The sequence below is a fragment of the Eucyclogobius newberryi genome, unplaced genomic scaffold (assembly GCF_026437365.1).
Source record: "Eucyclogobius newberryi isolate DKJ021-1_F unplaced genomic scaffold, fEucNew1.0.hap1 SCAF_4, whole genome shotgun sequence".
In the NCBI taxonomy this organism is placed as follows: Eukaryota; Metazoa; Chordata; class Actinopteri; order Gobiiformes; family Gobiidae; genus Eucyclogobius; species Eucyclogobius newberryi.
The window spans coordinates 38,390,826-38,407,366 of NW_027316056.1; the positions used below are offsets into that span (position 1 = coordinate 38,390,826).

General features: G+C 46.8%; 1 protein-coding gene across 1 annotated transcript in view; it reads left to right on the plus strand.

Moving 5' to 3' along the window:
* Window positions 1-16,541, plus strand: part of LOC140378032 (unconventional myosin-XV-like) — a 130,133-nt gene that overhangs the window by 94,206 nt on the left and 19,386 nt on the right. Inside the window, exons 58-61 of the mRNA XM_072463662.1 lie at window positions 13,128-13,246; window positions 13,340-13,400; window positions 13,585-13,657; window positions 15,876-15,949. Coding sequence (XP_072319763.1) covers window positions 13,128-13,246; window positions 13,340-13,400; window positions 13,585-13,657; window positions 15,876-15,949 — 327 coding nt within the window. The remainder of the gene's footprint in view (window positions 1-13,127; window positions 13,247-13,339; window positions 13,401-13,584; window positions 13,658-15,875; window positions 15,950-16,541) is intronic.

The following is a 16,541-nucleotide window of genomic DNA, read 5'->3' on the forward strand; positions in this document are numbered from 1 at the left end:
TTCCTCATCTCTGGTGACTTTAACCACGCTTCTCCCTCTTCTGTTCTACCAACATACACCCAGTATGTTACCTGCCCCACCAGAAACAATAGAACATTGGACTTGTTTTTTGCCAACACCAAGGAGGCTTATTCTTCTTCCCCCCTCCCTCCCCTGGGCAGCTCGGACCACAACCTTGTACATCTGAGGCCTGTGTATGAACCCATCGTGCGAAGGCAGCCTGTGGTGTCCCGTGAGGTGAGGATGTGGTCTGCTGAGAGCGAGGAGGCTCTGAGGGACTGCTTCAGCACCACTGTCTGGACTGAACTTTATGACCCACATGGGGAGGACATCAACACCATCACAGAGTGCATCACGGACTACATCAACTTCTGTTTTGAGAACATTGTTCCCTCCCGGACGGTGCGGTGTTTTCCAAACAACAAGCCATGGATTAACCGTGAACTGAAGGCTCTGCTGAAGGAGAAGAAGAGAGCCTTCAGGTCAGGGAACAAGGAGGAGCTGAGGACTGTGCAGAAGGAGCTGAGGAGGAAGATCAGGCAGGCTGAGGCCGGCAACAAGAGGAGGATGGAGGAGCAGCTGCAGCAAAAGAACATTCAGGGAGTGTGGAGGAGCCTGAAAACCATCTCGGGCTTCAAAATCCCCCCTGCCCAGACAGAGGGGGATCTACAGTGGGTGAATGATTTAAATGCTCACTTCTTGAGGTTTGATCGGTCACCCGCCCCTCCCCTTGCACAGCTGCATGCTCCCTCTTCCACAGCTGGACAATGCCCTGCATCTGTTCCTCTTCGCTTATCTGCCCCGGACCATCAGCTCCCCACTTCGCCTGGACTCACCCATCCCCCCAGCACACGGTCCCCCTGCCAACCACTGACTGTCACAGCAGCACAGGTGAGGAGTGAGCTGAAGAGGATTAAAGTGAGGAAGGCAGCAGGACCTGATGGCATCAGCCCCAGGCTCCTTAAGTCCTGCGCAGATGAACTGTGTGGAGTTATGGAGCATGTCTTCAACATGAGCCTGAAGCTGAGGGTGGTACCACAGGTCTGGAAGACCTCCTGTCTGGTACCTGTGCCTAAGACACTGCACCCCAAAGACCTCAACAGCTTCAGGCCAGTGGCTCTCACGTCCCACCTGATGAAGACACTGGAGCGGCTAGTCCTGGACCACCTCCGCTCCACCGTGAGCTCAGCCATGGACCCGCTGCAGTTTGCATATCGGCCTGGCATCGGAGTGGAGGACGCCGTCATCTCCCTGCTGCACCGCTCTCTCTCTCACCTGGAAAAGCCTGGCAGCTCTGTGAGGATTCTGTTCTTCGATCTTTCCAGCGCCTTCAACACCATCCAGCCGCTGCTCCTGAGGGACAAGCTGGAGACGGCTGGTGTGGAGTATGACCTGGCAGAGTGGATCCTGGACGACCTCACAGACCGACCCCAGTTTGTGAGAGCCCGGGACTGTGTGTCTGACACTCGGACCTGCAGTGTGGGGGCGCCCCAGGGCACTGTCCTCGCGCCCTTTCTCTTCACCCTTTACACTGCAGACTTCAGACATGAGTTCTCTGACGACTCTGCCATCATCGGACTCATCACGGACGTCGATGACGCGGAGTACAGAGGACTGGCGCAGGACTTTGTGGACTGGTGTCAGCGGAACCACCTCCTCATCAACGCGGGGAAGACCAAGGAGATGGTGGTGGATTTCCGCAGACGCCACCCCACTGCCCCCTCGCCAGTGAACATCCAGGGACGGGACATTGAGAGAGTGGACTCATACAAGTACCTGGGTGTTCATCTGAACCACAAACTGGACTGGACTCATAACACAGACGCACTGTACAGGAAGAGCCAGAGTCGGCTCTACCTCCTGAGGAGACTCAGGTCTTTTGGAGTGACAGGGCCACTCCTGAAGACCTTCTACGACTCTGTGGTGGCATCGGCCCTCCTGTATGGTGTGGCCTGCTGGAGCAGCAGCATCACAGAGAGGGAGAGGAGGAAGCTGGACAGAGTCCAGCTCCGTCCTGGGCTGTGCTCTGGACTCGGTGCAGGAGGTGGGGGACAGGAGGGTCCTGGCTAGATTCACATCTATGCTGGACCATGAGTGTCACCCCCTGCAGGACACTCTCTCCGCTCTGGAGAGCAGCTTCAGTGAGAGACTGATCCACCCTCGATGTGTGAAGGAAAGGTTCCGTAGGTCTTTCCTTCCTGCTGCTGTCAGACTTTATAACAAAAACTGTTAGTACTGAACACTCGCAATACTGACCTAACCTAATACTGATGTGCAATTCTGTCATATGTGCAATTGCTGTTGGAATTCATGTGCAATTCATGTGCAATTACTGTGAAATTCATGTGCAATCTATGTGCTGTCGTGACACATATTCATGTGCAATTACTGTCGGGATCACATGCAATGGTATTTATTTATTTATTTATTTGTCTATGGGAGTTTTTATTTATTTATAGGAGATCTTCTACTGAAAGTGTTTTTCAGACTTCCTATAAGTGATCTGTTCTTCTGTATCTACCTCTGTATCTACCTGCGTTGCACCAATGAAATTTCCCCATGTGGGACAATAAAGGAATATCTTATCTTATCTTATCTTAGAATACTAGTCGTGCGTGGGAATACTAATCGTGCGTGTGAATACTAGTTGTGCGTGTGAATATTAGTCGTGCGTGAGAATATTAGTCGTGCGTGGGAATACTAGTCGTGCGAGTGAATACTAGTCGTGCGTGTGAATACTAATCGTGCGTGTGAATACTAGTCGTGCGTGAGAATACTAATCGTGCGTGTGAATACTATTCGTGCGTGGGAATACTAGTCGTGCGTGTGAATACTAGTTGTGCGTGTGAATACTAATCGTGCGTGTGAATACTAGTCGTGCGTGGGAATACTAGTCGTGCGTGAGAATACTAGTCGTGCGTGGGAATACTAGTCGTGCGTGAGAATACTAGTCGTGCGTGAGAATACTAGTTGTGCCTGTGAATACTAGTCGTGCGTGGGAATACTAGTCGTGCGTGAGAATACTAGTTGTGCCTGTGAATACTAATCGTGCGTGTGAATACTAGTCGTGCGTTAGAATACTAGTCGTGCGAGTGAATACCTGTCGTGCATGTGAATACTAATCGTGCTTGTGAATACTAGTCGTGCGTGGGAATACTAGTCGTGCGTGGGAATACTAGTCGTGCGAGAGAATTCTAATCGTGCGTGTGAATACTAGTCGTGCGTGGGAATACTAGTCGTGCGTGAGAATACTAGTCGTGCGTGTGAATACTAGTCGTGCGTGAGAATACTATTGTGCCTGTGAATACTAATCGTGCGTGTGAATACTAGTCGTGCATGGGAATACTAGTCGTGCGTGAGAATACTAGTTGTGCCTGTGAATACTAATCGTGCGTGTTAATACTAGTCGTGCGTGAGAATACTAGTCGTGCGAGTGAATACTCGTCGTGCATGTGAATACTAATCGTGCGTGTGAATACTAGTCGTGCGTGAGAATACTAATCGTGCGTGTGAATACTAGTTGTGCCTGTGAATACTAATCATGCGTGAGAATACTAGTCGTGCTAGAGAATACTAGACGTGCGTGTGAATACTAGTTGTGCATGTGAATACTAATCGTGCGTGAGAATACTAGTCGTGCGAGAGAATACTAGTCGTGCGTGTGAATACTTTTCGTGCATGTGAATACTAATCGTGCGTGTGAATACTAGTCGTGCGTGAGAATACTAGTCGTGCGTATGAATACTAGTCGTGCGTGTGAATACTAGTTGTGCCTGTGAATACTAATCATGCGTGAGAATACTAGTCGTGCGAGAGAATACTAGTCGTGCGTGTGAATACTAGTCGTGCATGTGAATACTATTTGTGCGTGTGAATACTTGTCGTGCGTGAGAATATTACTTGTGCCTGTGAATACTAATCGTGCGTGTAAATACTAGTGGTGCGTATGAATACTAGTCGTGCGTGTACTAATCGTGCGTGTGAATACTAGTCGTGCGTATGAATACTAGTCGTGCGTATGAATACTAGTTGTGCCTGTGAATACTAATCATGCGTGAGAATACTAGTCGTGCGAGAGAATACTAGTCGTGCGTGGGAATACTAGTCGTGCGTGAGAATACTAGTTGTGCCTGTGAATACTAATCGTGCGAGAGAATACTAGTCGTGCGTGGGAATACTAGTCGTGCGTGAGAATACTAGTTGTGCCTGTGAATACTAATCGTGCGTGTGAATACTAGTCGTGCGTGAGAATACTAGTCGTGCGTGTGAATACTACTTGTGCCTGTGAATACTAATCATGCGTGAGAATACTAGTCGTGCGAGAGAATACTAGTCGTACGTGTGAATACTTGTCGTGCATGTGAATACTAATCGTGCGTGTGAATACTAGTCGTGCGTGAGAATACTAGTTGTGCCTGTGAATACTAATCGTGCGTGTGAATACTAGTCGTGCGTATGAATACTAGTCGTGCGTGTGAATACTAGTTGTGCCTGTGAATACTAATCATGCGTGAGAATACTAGTCGTGCGTGTGAATACTAGTCGTGCTTGGGAATACTAGTCGTGCGTGTGAATACTAGTCGTGCGTGTGAATACTCGCCGTGCATGTGAATACTAATCGTGCGTGTGAATACTAGTCGTGCGTGAGAATACTAGTTGTGCCTGTGAATACTAATCGTGCGTGTGAATACTAGTCGTGCGTATGAATACTAGTCGTGCGTGTGAATACTAGTTGTGCCTGTGAATACTAATCATGCGTGAGAATACTAGTCGTGCGAGAGAATACTAGTCGTGCGTGGGAATACTAGTCGTGCGTGAGAATACTAGTTGTGCCTGTGAATACTAATTGTGCATGTGAATACTAGTCGTGCGTGGGAATACTAGTCGTGCGTGAGAATACTAGTTGTGCCTGTGAATACTAATTGTGCGTGTGAATACTAGTCGTGCGTGAGAATACTAGTCGTGCGTGGGAATACTAGTCGTGCGTGAGAATACTAGTTGTGCCTGTGAATACTAATCGTGCGTGTGAATACTAGTCGTGCGTGGGAATACTAGTCGTGCGTGAGAATACTAGTTGTGCCTGTGAATACTAATCGTGCGTGTGAATACTAGTCGTGCGTGAGAATATTATTTGTGCCTGTGAATACTAATCGTGCGTGTGAATACTAGTAGTGCGTGAGAATACTAGTCGTGCGTGGGAATACTAGTCGTGCGTGAGAATACTAGTTGTGCCTGTGAATTACTAATCGTGCGTGTGAATAGTAGTCGTGCGTGGGAATACTAGTCGTGCGTGAGAATACTATTTGTGCCTGTGAATACTAATCGTGCGTGTGAATACTAGTCGTGCGAGTGAATACTTTTCGTGCATGTGAATACTAATCGTGCGTGTGAATACTAGTCGTGCGTGAGAATACTAATCGTGCGTGTGAATACTAGTTGTGCCTGTGAATACTAATCATGCGTGAGAATACTAGTCGTGCGAGAGAATACTATTTGTGCGTGTGAATACTAGTTGTGCGTGTGAATATTAGTCGTGCGTGAGAATATTAGTCGTGCGTGGGAATACTAGTCGTGCGAGTGAATACTAGTCGTGCGTGTGAATACTAATCGTGCGTGTGAATACTAGTCGTGCGTGAGAATACTAATCGTGCGTGTGAATACTATTCGTGCGTGGGAATACTAGTCGTGCGTGTGAATACTAGTCGTGCGTGTGAATACTAATCGTGCGTGTGAATACTAGTCGTGCGTGGGAATACTAGTCGTGCGTGAGAATACTAGTCGTGCGTGGGAATACTAGTCGTGCGTGAGAATACTAGTCGTGCGTGAGAATACTAGTTGTGCCTGTGAATACTAATCGTGCGTGTGAATACTAGTCGTGCGTGGGAATACTAGTCGTGCGTGAGAATACTAGTTGTGCCTGTGAATACTAATCGTGCGTGTGAATACTAGTCGTGCGTGAGAATACTATCGTGCGAGTGAATACCTGTCGTGCATGTGAATACTAATCGTGCTTGTGAATACTAGTCGTGCGTGGGAATACTAGTCGTGCGTGGGAATACTAGTCGTGCGAGAGAATTCTAATCGTGCGTGTGAATACTAGTCGTGCGTGGGAATACTAGTCGTGCGTGAGAATACTAGTCGTGCGTGTGAATACTAGTCGTGCGTGAGAATACTATTGTGCCTGTGAATACTAATCGTGCGTGTGAATACTAGTCGTGCATGGGAATACTAGTCGTGCGTGAGAATACTAGTTGTGCCTGTGAATACTAATCGTGCGTGTGAATACTAGTCGTGCGTGAGAATACTAGTCGTGCGAGTGAATACTCGTCGTGCATGTGAATACTAATCGTGCGTGTGAATACTAGTCGTGCGTGAGAATACTAATCGTGCGTGTGAATACTAGTTGTGCCTAGTATTCACAAGCACTAATCGTGCTTGTGAATACTAGTCGTGCGTGGGAATACTAGTCGTGCGTGGGAATACTAGTCGTGCGAGAGAATTCTAATCGTGCGTGTGAATACTAGTCGTGCGTGGGAATACTAGTCGTGCGTGAGAATACTAGTCGTGCGTGTGAATACTAGTCGTGCGTGAGAATACTATTGTGCCTGTGAATACTAATCGTGCGTGTGAATACTAATCGTGCATGGGAATACTAGTCGTGCGTGAGAATACTAGTTGTGCCTGTGAATACTAATCGTGCGTGTGAATACTAGTCGTGCGTGAGAATACTAGTCGTGCGAGTGAATACTCGTCGTGCATGTGAATACTTATCGTGCGTGTGAATACTAGTCGTGCGTGAGAATACTAATCGTGCGTGTGAATACTAGTTGTGCCTGTGAATACTAATCATGCGTGAGAATACTAGTCGTGCTAGAGAATACTAGACGTGCGTGTGAATACTAGTTGTGCATGTGAATACTAATCGTGCGTGAGAATACTAGTCGTGCGAGAGAATACTAGTCGTGCGTGTGAATACTTTTCGTGCATGTGAATACTAATCGTGCGTGTGAATACTAGTCGTGCGTGAGAATACTAGTCGTGCGTATGAATACTAGTCGTGCGTGTGAATACTAGTTGTGCCTGTGAATACTAATCATGCGTGAGAATACTAGTCGTGCGAGAGAATACTAGTCGTGCGTGTGAATACTAGTCGTGCATGTGAATACTATTTGTGCGTGTGAATACTTGTCGTGCGTGAGAATATTAGTTGTGCCTGTGAATACTAATCGTGCGTGTAAATACTAGTGGTGCGTATGAATACTAGTCGTGCGTGTGAATACTAGTCGTGCGTATGAATACTAGTCGTGCGTATGAATACTAGTTGTGCCTGTGAATACTAATCATGCGTGAGAATACTAGTCGTGCGAGAGAATACTAGTCGTGCGTGGGAATACTAGTCGTGCGTGAGAATACTAGTTGTGCCTGTGAATACTAATCGTGCGTGTGAATACTAGTCGTGCGTGGGAATACTAGTCGTGCGTGAGAATACTAGTTGTGCCTGTGAATACTAATCGTGCGTGTGAATACTAGTCGTGCGTGAGAATACTAGTCGTGCGTGTGAATACTACTTGTGCCTGTGAATACTAATCATGCGTGAGAATACTAGTCGTGCGAGAGAATACTAGTCGTACGTGTGAATACTTGTCGTGCATGTGAATACTAATCGTGCGTGTGAATACTAGTCGTGCGTGAGAATACTAGTTGTGCCTGTGAATACTAATCGTGCGTGTGAATACTAGTCGTGCGTGAGAATACTAGTCGTGCGTGTGAATACTACTTGTGCCTGTGAATACTAATCATGCGTGAGAATACTAGTCGTGCGAGAGAATACTAGTCGTACGTGTGAATACTTGTCGTGCATGTGAATACTAATCGTGCGTGTGAATACTAGTCGTGCGTGAGAATACTAGTTGTGCCTGTGAATACTAATCGTGCGTGTGAATACTAGTCGTGCGTATGAATACTAGTCGTGCGTGTGAATACTAGTTGTGCCTGTGAATACTAATCATGCGTGAGAATACTAGTCGTGCGTGTGAATACTAGTCGTGCTTGGGAATACTAGTCGTGCGTGTGAATACTAGTCGTGCGTGTGAATACTTGTCGTGCATGTGAATACTAATCGTGCGTGTGAATACTAGTCGTGCGTGAGAATACTAGTTTTGCCTGTGAATACTAATCGTGCGTGTGAATACTAGTCGTGCGTATGAATACTAGTCGTGCGTGTGAATACTAGTTGTGCCTGTGAATACTAATCATGCGTGAGAATACTAGTCGTGCGAGAGAATACTAGTCGTGCGTGGGAATACTAGTCGTGCGTGAGAATACTAGTTGTGCCTGTGAATACTAATTGTGCATGTGAATACTAGTCGTGCGTGGGAATACTAGTCGTGCGTGAGAATACTAGTCGTGCGTGGGAATACTAGTCGTGCGTGAGAATACTAGTTGTGCCTGTGAATACTAATCGTGCGTGTGAATACTAGTCGTGCGTGGGAATACTAGTCGTGCGTGAGAATACTAGTTGTGCCTGTGAATACTAATCGTGCGTGTGAATACTAGTCGTGCGTGAGAATACTAGTTGTGCCTGTGAATACTAATCGTGCGTGTGAATACTAGTCGTGCGTGAGAATACTAGTCGTGCGTGGGAATACTAGTCGTGCGTGAGAATACTAGTTGTGCCTGTGAATTACTAATCGTGCGTGTGAATAGTAGTCGTGCGTGGGAATACTAGTCGTGCGTGAGAATACTATTTGTGCCTGTGAATACTAATCGTGCGTGTGAATACTTGTCGTGCGAGTGAATACTTTTCGTGCATGTGAATACTAATCGTGCGTGTGAATACTAGTCGTGCGTGAGAATACTAATCGTGCGTGTGAATACTAGTTGTGCCTGTGAATACTAATCATGCGTGAGAATACTAGTCGTGCGAGAGAATACTATTTGTGCGTGTGAATACTAGTTGTGCATGTGAATACTAATCGTGCGTGAGAATACTAGTCGTGCGAGAGAATACTAGTCGTGCGTGTGAATACTTTTCGTGCATGTGAATACTAATCGTGCGTGTGAATACTAGTCGTGCGTGGGAATACTAGTCGTGCGTGGGAATACTAGTCGTGCGAGAGAATACTAATCGTGCGTGTGAATACTAGTCGTGCGTGGGAATACTAGTCGTGCAAGGGAATACTAGTCGTGCGTGAGAATACTAGTCGTGCGTGGGAATACTAGTCGTGCGTGAGAATACTAGTTGTGCCTGTGAATACTAATCGTGCGTGTGAATACTAGTCGTGCGTTAGAATACTAGTCATGCGAGTGAATACCTGTCGTACATGTGAATACTAATCGTGCGTGTGAATACTAGTCGTGCGTGAGAATACTAATCGTGCGTGTGAATACTAGTTGTGCCTGTGAATACTAATCATGCGTGAGAATACTAGTCGTGCAAGAGAATACTTGTCGTGCGTGTGAATACTACTTGTGCATGTGAATACTAATCGTGCGTGAGAATACTAGTCGTGCGAGAGAATACTAGTTGTGCCTGTGAATACTAATCGTGCGTGTGAATACTAATCATGCGTGAGAATACTAGTCGTGCGAGAGAATACTAGTCGTGCGTGTGAATACCTGTCGTGCATGTGAATACTAATCGTGCGTGTGAATACTAGTCGTGCGTATGAATACTAGTCGTGCGTGTGAATACTAGTTGTGCCTGTGAATACTAATCATGCGTGAGAATACTAGTCGTGCGAGAGAATACTAGTCGTGCGTGTGAATACTTGTCGTGCATGTGAATACTAATCGTGCGTGTGAATACTAGTCGTGCGTGAGAATACTCGTTGTGCCTGTGAATACTAATCATGCGTGAGAATACTAATCATGCGTGAGAATACTAGTCGTGCGTGTGAATACTAGTCGTGCTTGGGAATACTAGTCGTGCGTGTGAATACTAGTCGTGCGTGTGAATACTCGTCGTGCATGTGAATACTAATCGTGCGTGTGAATACTAGTCGTGCGTGAGAATACTAGTTGTGCCTGTGAATACTAATCGTGCGTGTGAATACTAGTCGTGCGTATGAATACTATTCGTGCGTGTGAATACTAGTTGTGCCTGTGAATACTAATCATGCGTGAGAATACTAGTCGTGCGAGAGAATACTAGTCGTGCGTGGGAATACTAGTCGTGCGTGAGAATACTAGTTGTGCCTGTGAATACTAATTGTGCATGTGAATACTAGTCGTGCGTGGGAATACTAGTCGTGCGTGAGAATACTAGTTGTGCCTGTGAATACTAATTGTGCGTGTGAATACTAGTCGTGCGTGAGAATACTAGTCGTGCGTGGGAATACTAGTCGTGCGTGAGAATACTAGTTGTGCCAGTGAATACTAATCGTGCGTGTGAATACTAGTCGTGCGTGGGAATACTAGTCGTGCGTGAGAATACTAGTTGTGCCTGTGAATACTAATCGTGCGTGTGAATACTAGTCGTGCGTGAGAATACTAGTTGTGCCTGTGAATACTAATCGTGCGTGTGAATACTAGTCGTGCGTGAGAATACTAGTCGTGCGTGGGAATACTAGTCGTGCGTGAGAATACTAGTTGTGCCTGTGAATTACTAATCGTGCGTGTGAATACTAGTCGTGCGTGGGAATACTAGTCGTGCGTGAGAATACTAGTTGTGCCTGTGAATACTAATCGTGCGTGTGAATACTTGTCGTGCGAGTGAATACTTTTCGTGCATGTGAATACTAATCGTGCGTGTGAATACTAGTCGTGCGTGAGAATACTAATCGTGCGTGTGAATACTAGTTGTGCCTGTGAATACTAATCATGCGTGAGAATACTAGTCGTGCGAGAGAATACTAGTTGTGCGTGTGAATACTAGTTGTGCATGTGAATACTAATCGTGCGTGAGAATACTAGTCGTGCGAGAGAATACTAGTCGTGCGTGTGAATACTTTTCGTGCATGTGAATACTAATCGTGCGTGTGAATACTAGTCGTGCGTGGGAATACTAGTCGTGCGTGGGAATACTAGTCGTGCGAGAGAATACTAATCGTGCGTGTGAATACTAGTCGTGCGTGGGAATACTAGTCGTGCGTGGGAATACTAGTCGTGCGTGAGAATACTAGTTGTGCCTGTGAATACTAATTGTGCGTGTGAATACTAGTCGTGCGTGAGAATACTAGTCGTGCGTGGGAATACTAGTCGTGCGTGAGAATACTAGTTGTGCCAGTGAATACTAATCGTGCGTGTGAATACTAGTCGTGCGTGGGAATACTAGTCGTGCGTGAGAATACTAGTTGTGCCTGTGAATACTAATCGTGCGTGTGAATACTAGTCGTGCGTGAGAATACTAGTTGTGCCTGTGAATACTAATCGTGCGTGTGAATACTAGTCGTGCGTGGGAATACTAGTCGTGCGTGAGAATACTAGTTGTGCCTGTGAATTACTAATCGTGCGTGTGAATACTAGTCGTGCGTGGGAATACTAGTCGTGCGTGAGAATACTAGTTGTGCCTGTGAATACTAATCGTGCGTGTGAATACTTGTCGTGCGAGTGAATACTTTTCGTGCATGTGAATACTAATCGTGCGTGTGAATACTAGTCGTGCGTGAGAATACTAATCGTGCGTGTGAATACTAGTTGTGCCTGTGAATACTAATCATGCGTGAGAATACTAGTCGTGCGAGAGAATACTAGTTGTGCGTGTGAATACTAGTTGTGCATGTGAATACTAATCGTGCGTGAGAATACTAGTCGTGCGAGAGAATACTAGTCGTGCGTGTGAATACTTTTCGTGCATGTGAATACTAATCGTGCGTGTGAATACTAGTCGTGCGTGGGAATACTAGTCGTGCGTGGGAATACTAGTCGTGCGAGAGAATACTAATCGTGCGTGTGAATACTAGTCGTGCGTGGGAATACTAGTCGTGCGTGGGAATACTAGTCGTGCGTGAGAATACTAGTTGTGCCTGTGAATACTAATCGTGCGTGTGAATACTAGTCGTGCGTTAGAATACTAGTCATGCGAGTGAATACCTGTCGTGCATGTGAATACTAATCGTGCGTGTGAATACTAGTCGTGCGTGAGAATACTAATCGTGCGTGTGAATACTAGTTGTGCCTGTTAATACTAATCATGCGTGAGAATACTAGTCGTGCAAGAGAATACTAGTCGTGCGTGTGAATACTAGTTGTGCGTGTGAATACTAATCGTGCGTGAGAATACTAGTCGTGCGAGAGAATACTAGTTGTGCCTGTGAATACTAATCGTGCGTGTGAATACTAATCATGCGTGAGAATACTAGTCGTGCGAGAGAATACTAGTCGTGCGTGTGAATACCTGTCGTGCATGTGAATACTAATCGTGCGTGTGAATACTAGTCGTGCGTGAGAATACTAGTTGTGCCTGTGAATACTAATCGTGCGTGTGAATACTAGTCGTGCGTATGAATACTAGTCGTGCGTGTGAATACTAGTTGTGCCTGTGAATACTAATCATGCGTGAGAATACTAGTCGTGCGAGAGAATACTAGTCGTGCGTGTGAATACTGTCGTGCATGTGAATACTAATCATGCGTGAGAATACTAGTCGTGCGAGAGAATACTAGTCGTGCGTGTGAATACCTGTCGTGCATGTGAATATTAATCGTGCGTGTGAATACTAGTCGTGCGTGAGAATACTAGTTGTGCGTGTGAATACTAATCGTGCGTGTGAATACTAGTCGTGCGTATGAATACTAGTCGTGCGTGAGAATACTAGTTGTGCCTGTGAATACTAATCGTGCGTGTGAATACTAGTCGTGCGTATGAATACTAGTCGTGCGTGAGAATACTAGTTGTGCCTGTGAATACTAATCTTGCGTGAGAATACTAGTCGTGCGTATGAATACCTGTCGTGCATGTGAATACTACTTTGTCTTTGAAAATCAGGGGCACCAGCTTTAAATGCATTATTTGGCTCGTTCAACGTTATCGCAGTTTATTATATTTGTAATAGTTGTTTTCAAACGTGTCATGGACGATTTAGTTTGTTTCAGCTCAAATGATTGAAACCATTTAGACAAATCCGGTATCTAGAAATTCAAACCTGACGTCGTTGTTGCCCAGTAACGAGACGGTTTGTCTTTCAGAAAGTTTCGCTGGAGGGCTTCGCCGAGGGAGAGCTGGACGAGAGCGTTTTGCTGGACAGTAAATACGACATACTGGAGTTCGCCCGGAAGTATTTCAGACCGGCGGGGGCGGAGAAAGGGTACGCCACAAACGCCGAGCGCGAACGCCGAGCGCGAACGCCGTGACGCTTTTGTTCTTACGTTTGCTTTTCTAACACGTGTCGTGTCTTCAGGGACTCGCTGAAAGGAAAAGGCAAAAGTAGAGACCTGACAGAAACCATCAAGTTCTCCAAGGTCAGCGCTTCTGCTAGCGGCTCAGCTAACACACCTGAGCGCGAACAGCTATTGCTTTTAGCATGACTTAAACTGTGACAAAATGACTTTTTTTTAAAGGGATTGTAGTTATTATAAAGTGGTACAGAGAAATGTTCATTCTCTGTTGTCCAAACCTTGAAGTGAAACGTCCCTCTCTCCACAGGGCGCTCTGACCGAGTCCCTGATTGAGTTCACGGACCCCGGCATGAACCGCGCTGCCACCGACCTGTTCCAGAGTGCGTTCTCCTGCTCTTTTCACTGTTCGCTTAGGTCAGGGGCCGGCAACCACTGGCCCTAGGGCCCCGTGCCGCTTGTAATTTTATATTGATTATGTGGCGACATCTACTGAAGGACTTTATTCTTCTTTGAATTGTTTCTAACGATTTTTATGGGGTCAGGACACGGGCTCATTACGGGATGAAAAACGAGTACTAAATGTAACAAAACTCTGCACATGCTCAGTTAGAGCTTCTCTCCTCTGCACATGCTCAGTTAGGGCTTCTCTCCTCTGCACATGCTCAGTTGGGGCTTCTCTCCTCTGCACATGCTCAGTTGGGGCTTCTCTCCTCTGCACATGCTCAGTTGGGGCTTCTCTCCTCTGCACATGCTCAGTTAGGGCTTCTCTCCTCTGCACATGCTCAGTTAGGGCTTCTCTCCTCTGCACATGCTCAGTTAGGGCTTCTCTCCTCTGCACATGCTCAGTTGGGGCTTCTCTCCTCTGCACATGCTCAGTTGGGGCTTCTCTCCTCTGCACATGCTCAGTTAGAGTTTCTCTCCTCTGCACATGCTCAGTTAGAGCTTCTCTCCTCTGCACATGCTCAGTTAGGGCTTCTCTCCTCTGCACATGCTCAGTTAGGGCTTCTCTCCTCTGCACATGCTCAGTTGGGGCTTCTCTCCTCTGCACATGCTCAGTTAGGGCTTCTCTCCTCTGCACATGCTCAGTTAGAGCTTCTCTTCTCCTCTGCACATGCTCAGTTAGAGCTTCTCTTCTCCTCTGCACATGCTCAAATAGAGCTTATCTCCTCTGCACATGCTCAGTTAGGGCTTCTCTCCTCTGCACATGCTCAGTTAGAGCTTCTCTCCTCCTCTGCACATGCTCAGTTAGGGCTTTTCTCCTCTGCACATGCTCAGTTAGGGCTTCTCTCCTCTGCACATGCTCAGTTAGGGCTTCTCTCCTCTGCACATGCTCAGTTGGGGCTTCTCTCCTCTGCACATGCTCAGTTGGGGCTTCTCTCCTCTGCACATGCTCAGTTAGAGTTTCTCTCCTCTGCACATGCTCAGTTAGAGCTTCTCTCCTCTGCACATGCTCAGTTAGGGCTTCTCTCCTCTGCACATGCTCAGTTAGGGCTTCTCTCCTCTGCACATGCTCAGTTGGGGCTTCTCTCCTCTGCACATGCTCAGTTAGGGCTTCTCTCCTCTGCACATGCTCAGTTAGAGCTTCTCTTCTCCTCTGCACATGCTCAGTTAGAGCTTCTCTTCTCCTCTGCACATGCTCAAATAGAGCTTATCTCCTCTGCACATGCTCAGTTAGGGCTTCTCTCCTCTGCACATGCTCAGTTAGAGCTTCTCTTCTCCTCTGCACATGCTCAGTTAGGGCTTCTCTTCTCCTCTGCACATGCTCAGTTAGAGCTTCTCTTCTCCTCTGCACATGCTCAGTTAGAGCTTCTCTTCTCCTCTGCACATGCTCAGTTAGAGCTTCTCTTCTCCTCTGCACATGCTCAGTTAGGACTTCTCTTCCCTGCACATGCTCCGTTAGGGCTTCTCTTCTCTGCAGATGCTCAGTTAGGGCTTCTCTCCTCTGCACATGCTCAGTTAGAGCTTCTCTTCTCCTCTGCACATGCTCAGTTAGAGCTTCTCTTCTCCTCTGCACATGCTCAGTTAGGGCTTCTCTTCTCTAAACATGCTCAGTTAGAGCTTCTCTTCTCTGCACATGCTCATTTAGAGCTTCTCTTCTCTGCACATGCTCAGTTAGAGCTTCTCTTCTCCTCTGCACATGCTCAGTTAGAGCTTCTCTTCTCTGCACATGCTCAGTTAGAGCTTCTCCTCTCCTCTGCACATGCTCAGTTAGAGCGTCTCCTCTCCTCTGCACATGCTCAGTTAGAGCTTCTCTCCTCTGCACATGCTCAGTTAGAGCTTCTCTTCTCCTCTGCACATGCTCAGTTAGGGCTTCTCTCCTCTGCACATGCTCAGTTAGAGCTTCTCTTCTCCTCTGCACATGCTCAGTTAGGGCTTCTCTCCTCTGCACATGCTCAGTTAGAGCGTCTCCTCTCCTCTGCACATGCTCAGTTAGAGCGTCTCCTCTCCTCTGCACATGCTCAGTTAGAGCTTCTCCTCTCCTCTGCACATGCTCAGTTAGAGCGTCTCCTCTCCTCTGCACATGCTCAGTTAGAGCTTCTCCTCTCCTCTGCACATGCTCAGTTAGGGTGATTAAATGTTGTGTTTGGATTGTTGCAGTGATCATGCGTTTCATGGGAGATTCTCCTTTAAGAGGAACATCTGAGCAGGAAGTGGTCAGCGCTTTTCTCAAGGTAAAGTTCAACCTTGTTTCCTCATTTGAACTAAACCTGGAAATATTCCACAAACAGACCAGACGCTTCCTCCTAAAGGTCCAAATTAAGCTCCAGTTTTAATGCACGAGGATTTAGTTTGACGTTTGAGGGGAAATGTCTCTGGTTCATCACATGTTCCTCTGGTTCCTCACATGTTCCTCTGGTTCCTCACATGTTCCTCTGGTTCCTCACATGTTCCTCTGGTTCCTCACATGTTCCTCTGGTTCATCTCATGTTCCTCTGGTTCCTCACATGTTCCTTTGGTTCATCTCATGTTCCTCTGGTTCCTCACATGTTCCTCTGGTTCATCTCATGTTCCTCTGGTTCCTCACATGTTCCTCTGGTTCATCTCATGTTCCTCTGGTTCCTCACATGTTCCTTTGGTTCATCTCATGTTCCTCTGGTTCCTCACATGTTCCTCTGGTTCATCTCATGTTCCTCTGGTTCCTCACATGTTCCTCACATGTTCCTCTAGTTCCTCACATGTTCCTCTGGTTCATCTCATGTTCCTCTCGTTCCTCACATGTTCCTCACATGTTCCTCTGGTTCCTCACATGTTCCTCTGGTTCCT